Genomic DNA, 22918 nt, shown 5'->3' with positions numbered 1-22918 from the left:
TGCTGAATTCAGATGGTGTTTCAGTTGTGAGATACGTGTGTTCTGGGTTCCTATATGCCTGTCACATTACATGTTTCTTGACACACTCAAACACTGATACCACGGAGCATAGAAACATACTGCAGCAGTGCAGCAGTGCAATAAATGATTCTCATAAAGCATCTCATAGCTCCCAGGCTAAGAAAACGAGATCAATCTCTTGCAGAGTTTATCTGAAACTTTTCCAGGAATGCAGTGTTTGTTCTTCTTTCCTCAGTGCCCCTGGCTCCACTGCCACGCTTGTGGGAGAGGCTGCTCAGAATATAGTGCTGCTATTGCTAAATTCCATCCAGCTGAGCTTCCTTTATTAGCAATACATCCAATTCAGAGAGGTTTTTTTTCCTGAACGATGGTCATTTGGGCTGTGGAAATTTCCTCAGCGTTAAATCAAACTGAAGCATAGATGTCTCCTTGGTAATAGTAATTCATACTAATTAATAATATATACTTGGTAATAGTAATTAATAATAAAAATATCAGGGATACGATTCCAGCCAGTTGTGGCAACAGGTAGGAAACTGAGTCAGTTTATTGATTCCACTATTTGTGTATTCTCTTCTGCACCCTGCCCAACCAGTGCCTTTTTACCAGGTCAGTAGTTATATTCTTAAAAAGAACTCCTTTTATACATCCTTCCACATCCCCAAAATCAATAGATTTCAGCTCCGAGCACTAAATGAAGAAAGCTCAGGATTCACAAGCTTTCCCAGTGCAGTTATAACTTCAAACTGATCTGTTTCTCGATGACAGTAATGCTACTGGATTTAGCTTTTCCATGCTCCAGAGCATTGTTTCATTACTTACACATTTCAGTTTGCCTTTTTCTAACAAGCTAGATGTAAATGCACCAGCTAGCTGAGAATAAACTCGTTGTTCTTCTGTCCTGATTTAACAGAGCAGTACAGCATTTGAAAAGAAAACCTTCCGGGAAAAGCATGAACCGTAACTCCAACAACTGCAACGCTGCTCTAAGGATCCTTCATCATCCCTCAGAAGACAGTAGGAATAAAAGCAACACAAAGCAATTGATATCTTAAGTTTCAATATTCCTTTACTGTACAAGCTATGGAATAAATAGAATTTGCTTTTATTACTTTACCTAATTGCAGTTCTTTTATATACACGGGACAAGGTTGCTGCAGTATTATACTGCTTTAGTTTATCCTGGTACAGTCTTCAACAAGGAATTGCTTGGAAATGCAATATAAAACACCTTTTTTTTTAATTTATAAAAGAAAACTAAGTATTTTAAGTTATATCCCCTGCAAAAAAAGGTGCTGCCAGCAGTACCTATATTCTTCTTCTCTGCTTTACCAGTGGCTTGGTGGCACTACTGCCTGGCTTTTCCACAGATGTATTTGAAACAGACTCTGCTACCTGAAATGGGAAAAAAGAAAATAATTCAAGTAAAGCATAACCACTGTTTAAACGCTGGTTTTAGAGTAAGGCTGTCTCTTCAATCTTTGAGTACTAACAGGCATATGTTCTTATAGTCACACTTGTACTGATTTCTTTTTCAATAGAAAAGGGAGGAAAAGTAACACCGAAGGCAGCATTAAATACAAGAGAGCTGAAAGTCTCAAGAAACGCAAGTGTGTTAGCTACTCCTTCTTTCCTAAAGAAAACAATCACACAAATCAATTTCCAATGCTCCATGATAGACAGAATTAATGTTTTACCACTTGCTCTCCGTAGCAGAGGTGTTTAAAGTAAGGTCTGATACACTTTCTGGACTTGAATATTTTGGGAAGGGAAAAAAAATGTGGTTTTGGCAAGTGTTTTAGAAATGTACTTCTTTTAAAAGGATGTGTGCAAATGAAAATATCAGAACTTTACGAATCCATACCTCTTTCAGCTTATTTCGAATCAGCATAGCTGATGTATTCAGTGAATCATCATCCATATCCACCTGAGGTACTTCTGGTAGCTGTGGGCCAATAACGATGTCAGTACTGTCCACGTTTGTTTCAGTGAGGGCACATTTGTTACCCTCTTCTCTCTTCCTCTTACGTTCCTGCAGGTGAGTTGTACGAGGCATAAACCTGTCAATGCCGTTATCAGCTGGAACTGTTCTTTGCTGAATTAAAGGCACTGGTGCAGCACATCCTCCTGGATGCGCCTTCTGAGTTAGGGATGAGCTTTGACTGGAGTTCCCAGAGGTTTCAGCACTGGGGTTGTCGCAGTGGGGAAAAGCCAAAAGGTCCTGACTGTGATTGCCAGAAGGATATTCCATGTTTTGGGACAACCCATGAGGAACTGGAAAGCAGGATGGATCCCAGTGAGTGGCTGCATGTGATCCTGGGGTACTCCACTGAGAATCAGACTTGGTCCTCCGAGGCCTCTCTGTTTTCTTCAACAGAAAGCAGTCTTTAAAACAACAAGAAAAGAAAAGGAAAACAGCTTCATTATTTTATGCCACTGTTAGTTCTAATACATAAAGTGTTCAATACAGTGACAGAAATAATACCAGCAATACTTCATTCCCAGTCACCTTCCTGTGATTCTGCTTAAGCAGCACCTGCAGTGGATAATGATATCCAAGTACATAAGCATAGGAAAGGAGAAGCCTGTGCCTGGCATTGTACTTATTTTACAGCTTGTCCAGCCTTCAGCGCTGCCTGGGAACTCAGCAGCAAAGCTGCCTGTCAGCCCAATCCATTCCTCGTGTTCCTTACTGACCCAAATGACAGGCAGGAAATAAGGGGCAGGGAGGGGGCTCTCTTACTAATCTCTCTTTTTGGGTATGCCTGAAAGAACTGTAACAAGGGGAACAAACTGATCCTCAGTTTCCTGGCAGTACTTAAAATTTCAGGTAACGTTTTGAAAAGAAATGAAGGAAACAATGAGGTTTAAAAGCTTTAAAGTGCATGTTAACTAAAACGTTGCTTTCTGAAAGGTCCATCTCTAGGAATAACTGAGAAATGTCCTAATGTAAAACAGCTAAACACAGTATATTTTCATCAATGGATGCTTTTGGCTTTACCAAGACGTACCAACCACTGGAATTAAAACTGGACATGAGATTTAACTACAAACCTCTTTGATTTGTTGCTTTTGCAATATACTTCCTTCTGTCCTGCAGCTTCTCCCTGGTTTCTTGGACTGTTTCAAATTCTGGAGCGTAGCACACGTGCAGCAAACTCCCAAAGAAACTGCGCTCATCCATCTTCTTCTTGGCCACCCTGAAGGAAACTAAATGGCATTAGCAGAGCTGAGGGTTTTACTTCAACTCTGTATGATGTAGATCATACATAAAGGGGCCGTGAAGGATTAAAACAACAAAAGGCAGATAGTGCTGTGTATAATACCTGGCACATTGCAGATTCTGGAATTTTATCAGATAAACTTCAGTGAACTGCTCTGCGGGATATTCATCAAGTGCATGGTACTCTTCTATGGCTCCGTACAAGGCAAACTGCTCCACTAACTCCTTCATGACGCCCAGCGCAGGAACTCCCTGGATTAGTAAATAACGCGATTCCAAGTTGATGGTGTACACCTGAAAGAAGCACAGGACAATCACAGAATTGTAGGGGTTGGAAGGGACCTCTAGAGATCATCAGTCCAACCCCCTGCCAAAGCAGGCTCCCTACACCATGTCACACAGGTAGGCGTCCAGGCGGGTCTTCAATATCTCCAGAGAAGGAGACTCCACCACCTCCCTGGGCAGCCTGTTCCAGTGCTCCGTCACCCTCACTGTAAAGAAGTTCTTCCACACATTAATGCAGAACTTCCTATGCTGTAGTTTCATCCCATTACCCCTAGTCCTGTCCCCACGCACTACTGAAAAGAGACCAGCCTCACCACTATGGCTTCCCCACCTCAGGTATTTATAAACCTGGATCAAGTCCCCTCTCAGCCTTCTTTTCTCAAGGCTAAACAGACCCACTTCCCTAAGTCTCTCCTCATAGGGGAGATGCTGTTCAATGCTCTAAAATGCCCACGTTTACCTCACTGCGAAAACAACAACTCAAAGCGTTCGTGCTGCCCGCTGTGTGGAGCCACCGCGGGCAGGGATGAACTCAAGCAGGGATGAACACATCACAGAACATCAGCTGGAGCTGATGCTTCTCCAGATGTCAGAGCACCGACACCTGCGGACTAAACAAGTCTCCAGCAGCCCACCCGCCCTCACCCCGCACCTTGACGGCCCTGGGTCGCCGCCCCTCGCGGTACTTGGCCCTGGACCCGCATGCTCCCAGCTGCTGGTGGTGCCTACACGCCTCCCCCGGCCCGCCAGCACCGCCCGCCGCCATCTTCCCGGCCGCCACCGCGGCTCCGGTCGGCTCTTCCGGGAAGGAAGTGGGCGCTGCCGAGAAGCCGGGCGGAACGAGCAACTACAGCCCGGCCCACCCGGCTGGCGGCATGTGGGGCAGCGGTAACCCCGGCGGAGGGGCCGCTGGAGTCGCCGCGGTGACGGTGGTGCTGAGCGGGACCCGGGACTGCTTCCTTCACCTGCCCGCCGTGCTGGCCTCGCACCTCCGCCTGCAGCAGGTACGGGGACGAGATGGGGGCGGCCCGTTCGGAGGGGATTGTGGGAGAGAGGTTCTCCTTCCTCCCCCCATCGTATCCCGTCATCATGGCGGTGCTCAGAGCCCTCCTCGAGAGGACGCACAGTCACCACAGCGACAGCGCAGGGCAACCAGCCGCCCCCCGCACTGTCGCTGTGGTGACTGTGCATCCTCCGAACGGGCCGGGACCCCTCGCCCCTGGACCCAGATGGGTCTGAGTATTTCTGAGTATGATTTGATAGTAATTCGTTTCATCTGCCTGATAATCACAGGGCCAAGCTGTCAAAGTATCCTGCCGTGATGAGCCCATCTACCTGAGCTGGATGGAAATGAGGCATCGAGGTCAGCGGGGTGAAAATATCGCAGAGATGAACAGGCATTTAGCAGAGAAGCTTGGCATTGCAGATGGAGAACAGGTTTGAAATGCAGGTCCCTTTTTTGAGTTTCTGAGTAGAGGTTTTATGTGTTTAAGGAGTTAAATTATTCAGAAATAATGTTGCTTCTATCAGGTGTTCGTGGAGCCCTGTTCACACGTCTCCTCCTGTCAGCAAGTAGAAGTGGAACCGCTCTCAGCAGATGATTGGGAAATACTGGTAAGAAAACCTGTCCCACTGTTCACATCATTTTCATGCAAATGACAGAGAATGTTGATACAAGCTTTTGTCGCAATCCCCCGTTCTTTTCTGCTCCTAAGCAAATGCTAAGTCTTGTGGGTTTTCATTGTATTTTATGTTTCAAATGGTGTATTAGAAAAAGATGTGAATCTTCTATGTTCAAACACATTTTAAAGGTTGTACAAGTGTGTAGCTTACAATGATACCACACTTTCCCAGGAACTGCACGCTTCCTCTCTTGAAAAGCATCTTCTGGACCAGATCCGAATCGTATTCCCCAAAGCCATCTTTCCTGTTTGGGTTGAACACCACACTCACGTTTACATCAGAATTGGTAAGCAGCAGTGAATGCTTTGCTGGTGCCTTGAGTAAGCTGTTTTGCAAGAGTGGATGCATTCATTCATCTGATTTATCCATACTCAGGTACACTTATGCCAGCAGCCCCCTATGGGAGATTAGAACCTTGCACGGAGCTTCTGATCTGCCCCAAAGCGCGTGAGCTTGAGGAAAACGTCGTAGACATGCCTTCTACAGAAGGTGACATCTTACTCAAGAGCTTTGTGAAGAATAGCATGGAGCAAGACGTAACTGTAAAGGAGCCTTTTGCCAGTCAACCTCACTTAAACCCAGGAGTCCCTGAACAGAGTAAGGCTGATGCAAATGTGACGTTTGGCTCAAGTGTTCTCCCAAATATGTGGAATTTCATAGGGAGCATTTTCTCTCGTACAGCTGAACAGAAACAAAAGACTCTGTGTGATAAGGATGAAATGAGCGCCTTCAAAGACAAGCTGCTGAACTTAATTCACATGGATTCCATTTTTAGAGTATGCCAGTCCCAGCCTCCCAGCGTACAGAACGCATCAGCTGTTCATGCATTTCTGAAACACGGTGCCATTCATGTTTTTCCACAGAATTTAGAATATACTGATTTGGATCCAAATGCTGTAGTAACTTATGGGAAAATTAACGGGCTGCTTTCCCCCAGACAGCGTCATCAAGAAGCAAAGCAAAATCTGCCATCTGAAAAGCAAAAACATTTGACTAGTACGCAAGACAAAAAAAATTCCAGTAACATTCAAGCGTCCAGTGAGGGGTCTGTTGTTCAGATCGTTTGGAATGGATTTGAAGACCTAAAGAGTGTCATAGAGTATGGCAACGGTGGGGAAGCCCTACATGTTGGAAGAGTTTGGGTCAGTTTGAGCACACTATCTTTTGGGGCTTTATTGGATAATGTTTACTATTGGATAACTGGAGCTGGCTAGTTGATGTGCAGTTCGAGGATAGGCTTTGCAGAAGGTTCTTGAGTAAAGTCAATATAATATAACTGCTAGAGCACCTTGCTAAGCCATCTGTCTGGCATTACCATCATGCAGTGTACACTGGGTTCTGCACCCCTAGTATTTCAGCACCAAGTAGGGAAAACCATTCAGTGTTGCTGGAAGTGCATATTTTCTTCAAAATCTGTTGGCAGCCGTACATGAGAACATGAATGTATCTGTTCATGCGCATTCAGTAATGCTTAATGAAGTGTTTCTTCATCAGATACTGCTTTAAAATACGCTCTGGACTCTAGTTGTCATCATGCTATCAAGTAGAGGCATAATGTATCCTATTGCTACCTGATGTTTACAGGTGCTTTTAGATACCGTAGAAGTTTTCATTAAAATCTTACTGTACTATCAAATAATTAGCTTTTATACCATTTAAAATCGCTTAATCTGTTATATATCATTTTCTATAGGGTGACACAGTCCCAGTGTGCAGACACTGACATTTCAGCATATTTCGACAGCGCTATACAGCCTTCTTATGTTCTTTCATTCCTGGAAACACACACAGGATCAAGAGAGATAGATCAAATGTGCTCCAAATCACCATTTGACTATTTTGACATGTTACGCTTCTCACCATTTGCTCACTCTTTTATCAAGAGCGAGAGCAAAAACCTGCAGTAACGTTTACCACAGAACTGTTTGAGAGGAGCAGTTTTCCAAATGTCAGCAACCATCAAGTCTTTCAGACTTCATAAATATTTATGAGACATGTTTCCAGAATGAAAGCAGTTAAAACACAACAGAATATATGAAGAATAGTTTCCTTTTTAAGGGGCAGACTGACTGGTACAGCTCAGGAAAACTGGGTTTCTGTCTACACTGAAAGTGTGTGCAACTTCAGTCTGTATAACAGGCTGTTTATACATAACCTGCCCATGTAAAATTAATTGCAATCACCAAATGTTGTGTTCTTGCAACATTCAAAGAATTAAGAGGAATTCTTTTCCAGTCTTCTTCTCGTTTATTAAATGATATAAAGTTAATAGACAGTCAGCTGTAGCAGGTGTTCTCGCAAGTAGGACAAAAAGCGCTCAGAAGTGTGAGAGAAAACAATTTGAATACCAGCATCAGTTTCATGGTTTCTTAAATCTCTTGTAAATTACAATGAATAAACCATCAGTGATCAAATGTAAGGCTCTATTGGTGTTGAAGGAACTGTTATTGTACTCTGTATGCAATGTTGTAATGGTTTTATTTTCTGATGTTTCCTTTTTCTTTGCTTTTATTTTAAATGTTTCAGATTCCAGATGGCCTGAGAAAAAAGCTGCGTATTGAAATGCATTCAACGGTCCGAATTAAGTCACTTGAATCTATTCCTAAGATTCCTGTATCTCTTAGACTGCAACCCAAACAGAACTTAGTGAGTTGATATTCTTGGTCATGTATTTGTTTGTAGGTTGGGAAAAAATAACGTTGCTCTGGTCAAAGTTGTCTGTGTTATTTTGTTGTTGTGTGTCTTTTGTTTTTAATGTTCTATTTGTTTGTTACGTGATAACTTAGAAGTTATCTATCATGTATGACAGCTTTCCAAAGGAATATGGTTTTTCCTTTGTAAGTCAGTACAATCAAGAAGATGCAGTGATCTAACAAAGCTCATCTAGTAAAACTATTCTGTATTTTGGTCGCTGATACTTAGGTTGTTGAACTTTGTCTTGCATGTGGTAAGTACTTCAAATAGTTCCGCATCTTACCTGTAAAATTTGTCTATTTCAAGGACATGATGGAGGTCACAGTGGGTGAAGGTGGTAGAACCTCCAATCTTTTACTCCTAGCTTCCTCAATCCATTGGTCAAATACTGTGTGGTGTCTCTGAAGTCCTTTTGTTTTCAAATTGAGAAAGTGCCTTACTTATGAAAAGAGATATTGGCACTGAGAGGACACGTGCTGATATGGAGGAGATGCATGTTCTGTTTAGGAACTGATTAGGAAGCAGGCTGTACAGGAAAGGTGGGTATAGTGCCTGCCCAGAGTTAATGACAGGTTGGTGTTGGTGGTAATCTGGTACTGTTTGAAACCCAGGAGCTGAGTAGTACTTTTGGATCTTGAAATACAGATAAATAAAATAATAAAAACTTATTTGTGCATTACATCAGTGTTCCAGAGATAAAATGGTTAAAGGCAGTGGAAGAGTCAATTGTCGCCATAGCAAAGGCAAAGCAGCAAAGTAGCAGGTGCTTTCTACAGAGCATGTGACAGAAATGGTGGTTGTTAGCATAGTGTTATTTTCCAAATGAATAAAACCATCATCTTCTTCCAGCTTTGCTACTATAAGAGAATCAAACACTCTATGCATAGAAGGAGAACAGTCATAGTAACACCTTGTTTCATGTCCCTCTTTGACTCTGTTTTCCCATGTAGCATAAAGACACAAGTGAAGATGATGTTAAATGTGCTTTCAGTGCTTGGCTGAGGGATTCTGCTACAGAAGATCTTCCATGGATAATGACAAGTTCAAACTGTATACAGCTGCTTATTAAAGAAGGTAAGAGCCACGTTATAGCAATCATAACTCTTCATTAGGAATTTTACTTAGGCAATATACCTTTTGTAATCTCTATGTTCTCTATTTAACGTAACATATCTCTTTATGCCGGAACTGTAAACATACACTAAAGTTTACTCATAATTAACTTCTTTAATGATTTCATTTTATGTTATACTTGGTATTTCTAAATATGTCAATAATTCATCTTGTGAAGAATAGAACTTGAAATGACTAGGAATCTTAGTGGTTGTTCCTTCTGTTTTTACAGGAATGGAGGAGTTTGTCCTTAGTGTAGTGGATCACGTGCACACTGAAGAAGATAAGTCTGAGAATACTTTTATACTGAGTCCCAGTTTGCTGCAAAGGACTAATATACAAGTAAATATCCCATAGTATCAGGTATCAAGTAATTTAAATTGTTATATTTGGTTACAAGTAAATTATATGTAGCATTTTAAATAATTGTCAGAATGTTCATTAAGTTATAGCTGCATTCTTTGTGTTATTTTATTTCCTGAGGCATTGGTCAGATTCCAGGCATTCCTGGAAATTTAGTTGTCATTGAATTTCATAGTCAGCATCAAGCTGCCAGGAAAATCAGAGCAGAGGGAAGTCAGTATTGCCCAGGTTTGAACATCCCATCCTTATCTGTAGTCTTGGTCTGTGAACCACTGTAAAATCACTTCAGGCTGTATCTGGCAGAACAGGAGCTGATTCTACAAAGATGAGACGTAATGCCCATTTAAACTTTATTTCTGCTTTCCCTTTTATATGGTTTGTGCCCTCTGTTTCTTTACCTTTCATTTCCCAGAAAGCTTAAAAAAATTGGGATTAGGGTTTCCATTAATAATGTTGGTTGAGCCAACGTCCTTGACTCCGGGTTATAATAGTAGGATACCTTTTTTTTTTTTTTTTTTTTTTAAAGCTTTTAAACTGGTAGAGTTAAATTTTAGTGGAGAATTGAGATGTCCTGTTTTGGCTGCTCAGAATAGATTTTTGTCTGCAAAGATTAAGGTTCCTGTTGAGCACAAGTAGAAAAGCTTGATTTCTACTGGAATTTGAGAAGAGAAGGAGCCTTCTACAAATGGTGAGAGCGACCAGTGTTAAGATGAAAGGACAGTGTGCATTTGTTAACAGCATTTACTGTTAGCAAACTGTCCTATTTGCTAGTTTAGCATTTCATATTTACTCCCTGGTAAACTAGACTGTGAAAACCAGGTTTTTCAACCAGATCCGTTTCCTTGTCTGACTGATCATCTTGCCTCACAGGTGTTGATGCCAGCACAACAAGGAGTACACAGAAAAAGGTTAAGGGTAGAGAAAGATACAATGGTCTGCACAGTCTGACATGAAACATCACTTGTCCTACTCACAGTTTACATCATTGTAAGCACCAGGTTATATTTTGGAATTATTTTATCCATGTCATTTTACCAATACATCTTTCTTCCAGGCAAATTAGGCTTCAGGAAGGCATACTTATTTATAGAGATTCCAAAAAAGGGGTTGACACTTCTATACTCTTCTGCTGTAGCTGTATTAAGTGTTAAGTACTAACATTTTCCTTTGTTGTAGGTTCTCTTACATCCTCTAACTCAAAAAGCTGATGCTGACACCCAACCACCTATGCGTGATACAGACAGAAACCTTCCTTACAAAAGACTAAACCATTTAGGGTGAGACATCTTCATAGTAGAAAATGCACGAGGGAATGGGAAATAATGAAAAAGAATATTAGTGAAAGTGCATTTTTTTTTTCCTTTTTGAATTGAGTCAGATCCTACAGCCTGATTCTGCATCATTTGGTATTTTGACTTGTGTCAGGCTCAGCCCTTTCTATGATATTGCTGCTGTCATTTGTATAAGGGCAAACAGTGGTGCTGTATAGTGAACTTCAAGTGGGGTTAAGAAAGAGGGGACTCAAGAGACTTGTGGTAGTATGCTATTGACATTTTGAAAGGCGACTGAGAACATGAGCTTGATGAGGCAATGGGAGCTGACCAAGGGGTAGCATGGTAGGGTAGGGATGTAAAAAAACAAGCTTTATTTCTTCATTTTGTTTTTCACAAATACAATACAAAATACAAAACAGGCAGCCTTGCTGGTGGTGAACCTGAAAGGGGCACTGTTGTGTCAAAAGACACAAAGATTTGAGACATGTGAAGGATAAAGATGTCTGCAAGTGAACTACGTGCTGCTTTAGTCCTGAAAGGCTGGGTTATCTGACCCAGATGTGCACCATGTGTTAGCAATTCATTGTATTCATTAAGAGGCTGTTACTTGGGCCTTCAACGAGGTGAAACTCCAAAAGCTGAAGTTAGCTCTGTTGTCTGAGACCCACTTCCTGCTAGGGTGATATACATTGAGTGATTAATTGTTCAACAAACAGAGGTGATCTGCTTTGTCTGTGCCCCCTGTGTGTTACCTCTACAGAATAAAGGTGCTGTCTTTTCAGGTTTAGTTGTGAAAATACGCATTAATTTGCATATTCAGTATCAAAACCTCACTATACTACGATTATTAATATTTACATCGTGTGTGCTGATGCTACTCTAGGCCATTTAATGTTTTATGTGCTGTTCAGGGGAGTGGACAAATTAGGAGCGTCTTCTTTTGAACACATAAGCCACAGTCTTTTGGGTCGTCCTTTATCTCAGAAGCTGGCTGGTATCGCTGTGGGACTGCGAAGTGGAGGGGTGCTTCTCACAGGGGGCAAGGTATGTGTTCTACTGCTTTGCACTTGCAAACTCCTCCTCAGCGGTCTTCCACAGTTACAGAACTGTTTTCATTAGTTCTCTTTGTCACCATGTAAATTCAAGGAACTAAAGGACAAGCTGAAAAACAAGCAGTTAGCTGAACAGAGTTGATATGGTAGAACATTATGTATGTCCTATTACATTATATATTTGCAATTACTGTGTGTATATGTGTGTATATATATACACACGTGTATGTGTGTTTTATGTACATACACATATATCCATCTATATGATACTATGATGATATATAGGTAGTTATATAAATTTAAAGATTGGTAGCAATACAATTTCAGTTTATCTCCATAGGTTGTTAATCTACTGTATGTTTATATAGTGGGTACTTCTTGTCTCTGAAATACGTGAAAGTAAGAAGACAGTATTTTCTCTTATTTTCTAACTAACATAAAATGTCAGTATAGTCGATGCTCTGCTATGAGCGTCTCTTGTAGTGGCATTTAACACTAAATTCCATCATAATACAAACAACACTGATAAAAGTGGAATCACAGCACTGTTTGTAGTGGATGTAACCGCTCCAATTTTGACCTAGGCTTGTTTCAGCCTATGGCTTCGGTCCCTACCAAGTGATGCAGAGCCAGAATAACTGTATGATTCTGAGGAGTAAAACCAAAGTGCTCCCAGCCCTCCCAGCTCAGCTGATGTATATTTGATAAAAATTCTACAGAAACAGAAGCATGTAGTTCTGTAACTTATATATTAGCTCACATTTATTTTTACAGGGAAGTGGAAAATCAACATTAGCAAAAGCCATCTGCAAAGAAGCTTTTGATAGACTGGATGCTCATGTAGAAGTAATTGATTGCAAAGCTTTAAGAGGTATGGTAGTACCTGTTTCTTTATCAAACAATTGCTTTATGACAAAGAACCGTAATTATGAAGTTACCATATCTAATTTTTCTGTTTTATTGTTAAATTTCCTTTTGCAAGGAATCTTATTTCACATCTGTCAGCTTCTGTCCCTCATACCACCACTGCATTCAAACCACTCTTGCCATGTTTATTTTAAGGTGATAAAATGAGGAGAAAGTGGCAGGATTAACTGCGTGTTTCTTCAGCTGTGCTGGCTGGAACAAATGTAAAAAGTTAAGTGTTAGGGAATGCTTGTGTTAGTGAAAGTAGGTTTTTGATAGAACATGTAGCCTCATGCTGATTCTGCTTTAAAATAGGTATCTGGATTTATAGGAGCGCATGTAAGCTAGCTGAATCCAAGTATTGGTATATTACTTGAGCAAGATATGACAGTCTTATCAGTCATATCCTGTTATGTTTTGTCATTAAACTTTGTTTATCTTTTAGGAAAAAGATTAGGAAACATAAGGAAAAATGTAGAAGAAGCTTTTTTAGAGGCATCATGGAGACAACCATCCATTATTTTAATGGACGATCTTGATCACATTGTTGGAGTACCTCCTACACCAGAGCACGAGAACAGCCCAGAAGCAGTTCAGAGCACTAGACTTGCTTATGGTAATGCTCCACTACCTGTATCTGGATAAAAGTGTAAAGCAACCTAGAATTTCTGGCACCTCAGTTGTACTGTCCCAGCTGGATAACTCTGTCTCTATCATTATTGCCTCTGAACAGTGTGGTATGTTTCTAGATTGGAGTTCATACCGCAGAGGAATATTGTTTAGTATCCTGTGGTAGATATCATCAGTTATTTTGCAAAAATTTGGCTTTTTAAACAGCACTTTTGATGACATTTAGTAATGGAATATACTGTCCCAGAAAAAATAATTGTATTGTTTGGTTGGGATGCTTGGAGGATTTTCATTGTATTAATTTGGCTTGGTTTTGTTATTTTGTTGTTAAAAAAGTCTTTAAACGGAAGAATAAAGAAAATATTTTGTATTTTTTAATGTTTTTTATTTTCTCTGTATATAATGTATGTAATCAAATACAGAATCTTTTTGTTACTTTGCAATTCCTTCAGCAACGTCTTCTCTGTTTAGTTTTGAAAGATCTGATAAAAGAAGTTATTTCCTTGGGGAGTTTGATTGCATTGATTGCTACAAGTCAGTCTGAACATGCTCTACATCCTTGCCTGGTTTCAGCTCAAGGAACTCATATATTTCAGTGTTTCAAATGTATCCAGTCACCAGACCAGGTAAATCTGGGCATTTATTAATTTGATTGCAATGTTGTTTGCTTTCCCTGCAGACTTAAATACAATACTGGGGCAGCTACAGGAATTGTAGGTTACTCTGGGGGATGAGAAGAAACCTGGATATCTTAGAAACTATTTAATGATAGATACTGCAGAACTCCTGTGTGACATTATAAGGCTAAGAAGTAAGCCAGTGAAAATTCCCAGCTGGTCCTATTATCCTCAGTGGAGAGAAAAAAGATGTTATTTTATTCAAAGGATGGTTCAGTTCAAACTAAGTTAGGCTGTCCAAGATAAGTGAGATGTTCTCTTGTTACCTGTAAGGGAGTTCTGCAGAAGCAACTTTGAAAGAACATGTAGATTACTTAGTTAGATAAATTAGACTAAGCTTAAGTGTGTTATTGTGGAGGTTTTTTCTGCCTCTCAGAGGAATAAGTATGTGCTAACATGTTAGTAATGTTGATTACCTCTCAAAATGTTATTAAAACTAAATTTTTTCAGCAGGTTTGGGATTATTTTTCTATATTAATTATATTTAATTTGAATATAGTACCTTTTGGAACAGGAAAAAGGGAAGAATAAACAGTATGACCTTATTGCAGGAGGCAGTAGGCCCTTGTGGCATGACAAGGTTATGGCAACTGATTGGTGTTTAACACAGGTAGCTCCTACCTGCTTTGGTGCTGGTGTTTTGTTGTTGTGGTGCTTTTTTTAATGCTAATAAATGAATAAGGATGAGGCACCAGTGGAAAAGTCAGGCTTTCAAAAGCTGTTGTATTTTTATCTAACACAACCTATTTCACATCCAGTATGTTCTGCTTGTATCAGCACAAAGGAAAATGTGTTCATTTTTCTTATGAAACAAAAGCATTGGTGTGAAACAGCAGAATATGAAGGGTGGGAGTTTGTTTTGCTATTATTGTTAGATTTAAGACAACTGGCAATGCAAACCTTTGGGTCTGTAAAACTGGTGAGTTTCTTGAAGTTCAGCTGAAGAGCTGACTTCATTTCTGTGCCTACTCACATTTTGTCATTTGAAGATTCCATGATAGTGATGTTTGAGGTAACTGATATGTATTTGCTTCCTGAACTTCTGAAAGCCCTTTCAGCAGAAAACTGAGCATATGCTTCCTGCCCAATTCTGTTTTTCAGAAGCAGAGATATGAAGTGCTCTGTTCTGTAATGAAAAATAAACTGAACTGTGATGTGAAGAAGTTCCCTGATCTGGATCTCCAGTATGTTGCAAAGGAAACAGAAGGTTTTGTTGCTCGAGATTTTACTATGCTGGTTGATCGTGCCATTCATGCCTGTATTTCTAACCAGAATGGGTCTCAACATGGTGGTACGTTCACTATAAAAATCTCTGTTTCATATTCTAACTTCTGTTACCCAGAACTTTTTAGAATACACAAATGGAAAGCCAAATTTTGTTTATGCTTAAAATGTCTTGAACTGTTACATATTGTGTGGAATTTGTTACTTTTAGGTTGCATGTCCTTATTTTTTCTGTCTTTCTTTTTTCCTTTAAAGTAGAATTGAATCTGTCGACTGTGGATTTTCAGAAAGCTTTAAAAGATTTTACTCCGTTAGCTCTGAGAAACATCAGCCTTCATAAACCTAAGGACATTGGCTGGGATAGGATAGGTGGCTTAAAAGATGTGAAGCAAATACTCCTGGATACCATCATGTTACCTGCAAAGGTATGCAGTAGTTTTAAATCAGTTACGTGAACTTTGTACATTTTGTTAGTAGAACAGTTATGATTTTTAAGAGGTGGCCCAATATTTGACAAAAGGAAGACAAACATGATTTATAAGCTGCTTTTCTGTCTTCCCAGCCTTCAAGTATCTTCCACTACCAGAGAACTCTTTCACCATACCCTTCAAAAACCACCCAGGGCACTCTAGAGTAATGGCGTGTTTCATACCATGTCTTGTTTGGTGTTGTTTTCCAGTATCCAGAGTTATTTGCGAACCTGCCTATACGACAGAGATCAGGAGTCTTGCTCTATGGAGCACCTGGAACAGGAAAAACACTGTTAGCAGGAGTAGTTGCTCGAGAGAGTGGAATGAATTTCATCAGTGTCAAAGTAAGAAGAAAATTGATTGATTCCTTTGATTAACTGAATTAAGTAGCTTAATATAATAGTTATGAGTAGGTGCTTGTGAAGGCAAAATACCAAAGTTAAAAACTCATCAAAAATAGAGAGTGTGTGTCTGTGGATATCCAAGCATCTGACTTTCTGGAGCTTCAGAGTTTTATGACTGATTGTTTTTTTAAAATCATTTTTAATTAAGCAGAATAATAAACTTTAATTGGATCATCCTAGTTGCCCATTTTATTAATAAAAACAAATACTGAATTTTGATTCTAGGAGACAAGAAGTTGGGCAATACATTTTAAATGTATTTTCAAAATACAGTGTAAATTGTTACTTGTGGTGCAATAACACATATTGTGCTACACTGGAATAATGCTGGCATTCTCTTGGACACAGCTTACCTCACTCCAGTGTGTAAAATCAATGCTGGTGTTAAATGACACGTTGAAGTCATAAATGTATAACACGGTTGTTCTTTTCCCTCTTTTAGGGACCAGAGCTGCTCAGCAAATATATTGGAGCAAGTGAGCAAGCAGTCCGAGATATCTTTAACAGGTTGGCTTTATAAGGATTTCTGATGTTAGCAGTAGATTTTATTGGTTGAAGCTCTGTGGAATGATTTTGTTCTCAGAGAGATACAGTTATCAAATTGTTTTGCCCCAGAAAGGGGGTCAGTAGGTTGCCAAGATCTGAACATCATCTTTTAGGAACTTTCCTATGAACAGTTGAGATCAGGGTGCACTTCTGATGTTGATTTTCCTATTTCTCTGCACTTTAGATTGCTTAGCAATGAACATAGTACATAGAGTCAAACCAGACTTGGTATTGAGGTCCTTGGTGCCAATAGTTCTGTTTTTACAAATCTACCCTAATTTGAGCCTCACTGCTTCCTAATGTAAATCTATTCTTCACAGCCTTTGCTTCTCATGTACTTTGCGGTGTAGGCAGTCTTTATATTGTATCTATATAATTCAAGACTATGCTTGAAGTGGTTGAATTTTGAAGCTTTCTTGTGTATTAACACAATTGAGTACTTCAGAAAGGGAAACTGGAGGAGAAAATACATCATAAAAATGAGCAGTGATTCCATAGAAAACAAATTCTTCAGAAGCTCTAACTTCTACAGGAGATGAGGGTTTTTTTTGTTCTCTCGTTGTATCTAACTGAATGGTGTTTGTCTTTAAGAGCTCAGGCAGCCAAACCTTGCATTGTGTTCTTTGATGAGTTTGATTCCATTGCTCCTCGCCGAGGTCATGACAACACTGGAGTTACAGACCGAGTAGTTAATCAACTGTTGACTCAATTGGATGGTGTGGAAGGTTTACAAGGTAAAAAATCATCTGTGTGCCCCTTCCCTCCTTGCACAGATGTTTAGCAGGTCTTAATGATATTTTCTTTGTGTTTTCCAAAGGTGTTTATGTGCTGGCTGCTACTAGTCGCCCAGATTTGATTGATCCTGCTTTGTTAAGACCAGGTCGACTTGATAAGTGCCTGTACTGTCCGCCTCCAGATCAGGTGAGAAAACAAAATGTTTTATGTGAGAAACCAGGAAAACTGGGAACCTACTGGGCTTCAGTTAATCTCCATTTCTTTATATTTCAAATCTGGCCAAACTGGACTCCTTTGCACAGCTCCAATTGCATGTAAAAATTCACTCATAGTGCCAATACGTTGGTATAAAACTGAGGCAAGACAAGAATGTTTATCACAGTCTTAAGAATCAAATCATATTCTGGTGATTGAAACTGATTTTAAAAAAGTGTAATAATAAATATTCTGTAGCAGCAAACTATTCCGCAGGAATTAGTTGCAGGGTTATGTTTATAATCTTTTGCATCTTCCTGTGTATTGTAAATCCAATAGATCTGCTGTTTGGTTGAGACATTGAACCTACAGGCATTCCCAACCCTTGATTATCTGAAGTTTTCAGAGCAGATCCGTTCTGAATTCTTGTTGATTCCACCCTTTACCCACAACTAATTTTGAGTGTTCGAGTTCTTCTAAGTCAGATGTGTCACTGTCTAGGAAAGGAATTCTTTAAGTTCATTTTGGATCAGGCCGTTAAGGCTGTACAATGCTTGTCTTTGGTTCCCCATTTTATGAAAAGAAAAAAAGTCTTATAACTGTGCTGTTCGTTTTCAGATTAATTGGAAAGATTAACAAATGCCACATCCTTTCATTTTTGAATATACACAGTGATGTTCCTGCAGGCCAGGAATGCAAATGTTCTGAATCCTTCTTTTTTAAATGCTGGTTTAGAATATAATTTAATATAATATAATTCAAGTAAATGGAAGCACCTACTACTTCCATCGTATTTCTCTATGCAAAAGGAAATATGACTAGCACAGTTCAGCTTCATATTTTGTTTATATGAGACATATAAAAATCTCAGATATTAGATGGGTATTTAGAGGAATATATTTCTGTGTTCTCTACAGTGTTTGGTACAGCTGCTCTTAACCTTGTCAGGAAAAGGTAACAGAGGTCACGTCTATGTTTTAAAGTTTGATTGTTATTCAGTATATCCAAGAAGTACTATTATTAGGGTAGTATCTTTAATGAAGATAATTCCGCCCTCAGACAGAAATTTGCTTGTGACAGGGACAAAGTGCTCCCTAGGAGGGGAGAATGAAAATAACAGGTTGCTTTACTGACAGTTGTTTCTTCCCTTTCTTTACAGAGTTCACGCTGCGAAATCTTAAAAGCTCTCAGTCATTCTCTGTCCTTGGCAAATGATGTAGACCTTGAGTATTTGGCTGCAAAAACAGAGCACTTCACAGGGGCTGACCTAAAAGCTTTATTATACAATGCTCAGTTAGAGGCTATACATAATTTAAGCTCAGGTTTAACCCAGGTAAATAATACAGATATAAGAAATTCTCTCTTCACGTTTGTGTGCTGGGATGTTTGAAGAGGTTAATTCTATCCATTCTGTTTTCATCAAAACTGTTTAATAAGAATTAAAATCTTAATGTGTATGGCATCATGTGAGAATAATGTGACAAATTAAATAGTTTTTAAATACAAGACTTCTTTAATTTTTGTGAGAAGCAGTTAGTATGAGAAAGATTTATTTTAGCCAAATCTCTTTATTGTTGCTGTGAGAAATGACTGATAGACCAATAAGAGGAATCCCTCAAAGCTTTGGAAGAGTATCTAGCAAATCCTGTTCTGAACTGACACAATTGCAGTGATGGAGGAAGCAAGGAACTAATGGGTTTTATGGAGAACTCTTGACGGATTTAATGTGATCTGAGGTTTGGGAGGTGCAGAAAGAGGATGGTGAAATATGAAGGGGCCTTCCAGGGTCCAGCTAATACCCATCTTCCAAGGTACAGGACCCCACTGTAAGTTTTTATTTCATGTGAATGATTCCTTTACTCTTCTAAATTCTGCTCAGCCACCTGCCATCACATTTTTAAAGCCTGTTTTGCTCTAGCTTGAAAGGGGCAGGCATGGCTCCCGCTACTTGGAGATCAAAGGAAACGTGGGTTTAGTGGCATGAAAGCAAGGGTGCTTGTATTCCAAGAGAAGGATTACTAGAAACAAATGCAGATCAATACTTTTGTTTGAACTATACATTAAATATGTTAATGCATTACAGACTGCAGTTAGCTGTGAGTTAACACCTGTAAACGTTCTGCTCTGTTCTTGGTTGCAGGATTTTGGTTCTAGTTCTGATAGTGACTTCAGTCTGTCTTCTATGGTTTTTCTAAACCATAGCAGTGGCTCAGATGACTCAGCAGTAGATGGAGAAGCAGCACCTGAGCAATCTCTTATTTCTTTGGACATGTCTGAGTTGCTTCCTGAAGATCCGAGGTCCAACATGTACCGTCTTTATTTTGGAAGCTCTTATGAATCAGAGCTGGGAAATGGAACTCCCTCAGAACTGGTAAATCACACTCAATATTTTGAATTCTCTAAAAGTTATCAGTTGTGGAGCAGTCTTCATCCTGTGCCTTATGGGTCCAGCGAGGGGACCAAGGTGGGAGATTCCATCTGACATAACACAATGTGGATTTCTCTACGACTCTGAATCTTCCATTGCTGTTCTTAGAAGTAGAACTTATGTTGTTGCAGAATTGCACTGCACTGAAATCAGCGCGTTTTCTGGCTGTCTTGGAGGTAGGGATGTGCCATTGCTAGCCAGCGCCTGTGTCAGGGTGCTGACGGGTCTCATTTGGCTGCCAGGTAAATATAGCAGAACGTGCAGTCTCTGAGCTCCTTACAGTGGAGAGATGACTTCAGAGTTCTCATGTGATCCATTTGTTCTGAGGATCTGTTGTAGGACTGTATTTACAGGTGGTAAAATCTTGTTTTCAAAACTGCCTTGCGTTGATTCCTAAAGCCAAAAAGAGCTTCTCCTGACACTGGAGAATTTCTGACTGCTAAGTCTCATAAGGTGCTTTTGTGTTTTATCTTGGGTTATACATGGTAGTGTTTCAGTAATGTATCTTTAGAGACTTAAATCTTCCTCTAGCTGCGGAATTTCTTCAGTGATGCTACAAGGACTTTCATCTCTCAAAACTTTGGAACTTTGAAGTTGCTTTTATCCGGTGCACAGAGAATTTGGAGGTGATAGAAAATGAAGCGTTGTCATTCCAAAGCTAACTGTATGAACTTCCTCAGATTTCAGAACCACTGATTTTTCACACATAAAAAAAAGCAATGTAAATTACTAGGCATTTATTCAGGAGGGTTGTGGAGTCTCCTTCTGAGGAGGTATTCAGGACCCACCTGGACGCCTGCCTGTGTGACCTGGTGTAGGGAACCTGCTTTGGCAGTTGGACTCGATGATCTCTGGAGGTCCCTTCCAACCCCTACCATTCTGTGATTCTTTTTTTTACATAGGCTGTTGCAAAAACAATAATTGGTAGGAAAGTAAGCTAACTGTTAATGTTTGAGCTGCTCTGCTTGCTCATAGTAAATTAACATGTTTCTCTTTGTGATCAATTTAGAGCTCCTTGTGTTTGTCTGGACCAAACTCTATAAGTCACGATTTTACCAACGTCTCTCAAAGAGACACGGCATCGTCACAACCTTCAATGCTTAGAACAGTCTCCCAAGAAGACTCACTGGAAAATAACCAAGAGCAGCAAACAGAGCACCTGAGGACAGAGATCAATGCGGTCAAAGCCAATTACAGAAACAAGAATGGAGTATGACAGTTTTTTGTTATATTTAGTCTTAGCACTTCCTTTCCCCCATATTTCATTAGGTTCTAATAAATAATTCAATCAACAGTGTTAACTATAACATAACAAAAATAACAAAGATGAGTTCTGCTTTGAGGAAAATAAGCCAGGCATGTGTTACTAATGTAGGGGGAAGCAGTGATGGTAATTATAATGTGTGATGGGGAGGGTCCAGAGTTACTGATACTCGTGGCAGCAATTTCCTGTTTCTGTGGTAATTCCTCATTGTTTGTTTGTGGCTGTTTTCCAGGAGGACAGCACCCTTCATCAGTCTGTGCTTGCCAAGAACACTTTAATTATTACCCAGTCCCATTTGATGACTGCTCTTGAGGGTATAAGACCATCCATTAGCCAAGATGACTGGAAGAATTTTACTGAACTGTAAGCATTATATTTTTTATTATCAGTTGTGAGCTCGAATGGAGATTTGGTCTTTCCACATTTCTTATTCATCAGAACCACAACAGTTATTTAATGGTACTCTATGTGGTGAAGGGTATGGAAATTGAGTGGTTTCTGACAGAGGTTTTGTTCCCCAGTACTAAGCTACACCATACAAAGAGAAAATTATCCTACCAGTCTGGTGTCTTTTATTGTTTTTATTAACCTGGGAACTAAAAATTTTAATCCCAGACCCAAAACCCCTTTTATTATGTTAAAAGCTATATCAGATTCTGATTCTCTAAAACATAAAGCCAGGTCCTGCCTGTTCCCATTGAGTGGCACTCCACCATACTTCCAAATTGCTGGGTTATGGCTGTCACTAGTGTGACCTCTGTTAACCATTGCATTTGGGAGGAGGTGTGATGCTTCGAGTCCTCACTAGATATGTTCCCAAAGAAAAATAATTTGCACACATACTGAAAATGAAAATGTGTCTATTAAGCTTGAAAGTGACTGGAGTGAAAAAGCTGAAAAGTGGCATCAAAATAGTCCACAATGGTTTTTAGACTTTGAAATTGAGGGGTGGTCTACCTGAGGCGGTACGTGGATAAGCAGGGAACAGTGAGAAGGAAAGGAGAATGAGAGATACTTTGTAGGAACCAGTGCCACCCTGTCCACTTCCCCACTCCTCCACAGCCTACATTGCCCTCTAAAAAGTAATAATTAAAGTATATGTATATATGTATATCTAAAATAATTGTAATAAAAAAAAATAATAGAGAGCTTTGTGCTCTACTTACTCTGAGTCAGAGTAGAGGATGAAAACTCCTCCAGGCTTGCAGGTCTGAGAAAACAAGTGCTCTTCATTTCAGTCAAAATATAATTGAACACAGATAGTTCTGTGCTGCATTACTGTGCATTTTGGGGGCAGGTGCAGACAAAGGGATTTCAGACTAATGAGCTGCTGTCTTTTATTGTTTCCAGGTACGATAATTTTCAGAATCCCAAGAGGAAAGGACAAGTTGGGTCAGCGTTCAGACCAGGACAAAAAATGACTCTAGCGTAGTAACTTTTAATGTGCTTGTAATTACTGAACTGTAAATGAAAATGACAAATGGGAGCTTGATATTTAAGTGATTACATCAGATTATTTATATTCATATGGGTTTATTAATGCAGCGGTTGAAGAAAAATGTCTTTCTGGTTTACATGCTGTAAAATTATTTCACATTTTATTTTGAAGAAAATTGTCTTCCTGCAAATGAATATTAAATTTTTGAGAGAACTCCTGTCACGTTACGTCCGGTTGTTTATCACAACAGAATGGCATTTTGATTTTATCAATATACAGTTGCCAAAACCTGA

The 22918-nt window shown here is 39.7% G+C and overlaps 3 protein-coding genes across 5 annotated transcripts in view; 2 read left to right on the top strand and 1 right to left on the bottom strand.

Annotated features, from left to right (window-relative positions):
- Positions 1-1132, top strand: part of EFCAB1 (EF-hand calcium binding domain 1) — a 6947-nt gene extending 5815 nt beyond the window's left edge. The window contains exon 7 of the mRNA XM_015853534.2: positions 935-1132. Coding sequence (XP_015709020.1) covers positions 935-985 — 51 coding nt within the window. The 3' untranslated portion in view covers positions 986-1132. The remainder of the gene's footprint in view (positions 1-934) is intronic.
- RBM48 (RNA binding motif protein 48) lies at positions 1073-4824 on the bottom strand. Of its 2 annotated transcripts, none has more exons than XM_032443119.1 (5): positions 4495-4824; positions 3348-3538; positions 3076-3221; positions 1886-2406; positions 1073-1416 (listed from the first exon to the last, which is right to left on the bottom strand). In XM_032443119.1, the coding sequence occupies exons 1-5, from the start codon at positions 4618-4620 to the stop codon at positions 1330-1332; spliced, it is 1071 nt and encodes a 356-aa protein (XP_032299010.1). In that variant the 5' UTR covers positions 4621-4824; the 3' UTR covers positions 1073-1329. The 2 variants fall into 2 exon arrangements, with proteins under 2 accessions (XP_032299010.1, XP_015709015.1); XM_015853529.2 differs by lacking the exon at positions 4495-4824 and adding an exon at positions 4182-4324.
- On the top strand, positions 4383-22918 carry PEX1 (peroxisomal biogenesis factor 1). 2 transcript variants are annotated; one of them, XM_015853528.2, is made up of 24 exons: positions 4383-4533; positions 4823-4966; positions 5060-5143; positions 5384-5498; positions 5588-6354; positions 7739-7858; positions 8857-8980; positions 9252-9361; positions 10559-10659; positions 11568-11700; positions 12483-12579; positions 13060-13230; positions 13716-13870; positions 15023-15212; positions 15404-15570; positions 15825-15959; positions 16462-16526; positions 17157-17299; positions 17383-17486; positions 18655-18828; positions 19636-19866; positions 20933-21133; positions 21420-21550; positions 22538-22838. In XM_015853528.2, exons 1-24 carry the CDS (start codon positions 4405-4407, stop codon positions 22617-22619), a joined length of 3873 nt encoding a protein of 1290 aa, XP_015709014.1. In that variant the 5' UTR covers positions 4383-4404; the 3' UTR covers positions 22620-22838. The 2 variants fall into 2 exon arrangements, with proteins under 2 accessions (XP_015709014.1, XP_015709013.1); XM_015853527.1 differs by having other exon boundaries at positions 4405-4533; positions 15401-15570; positions 22538-22918.

This window comes from Coturnix japonica, chromosome 2 (assembly GCF_001577835.2).
Source record: "Coturnix japonica isolate 7356 chromosome 2, Coturnix japonica 2.1, whole genome shotgun sequence".
Lineage (NCBI taxonomy): Eukaryota > Metazoa > Chordata > Aves > Galliformes > Phasianidae > Coturnix > Coturnix japonica.
Note: the sequence above shows the minus strand (reverse complement) of the source record. Positions and strands in the feature narration are given on the sequence as shown.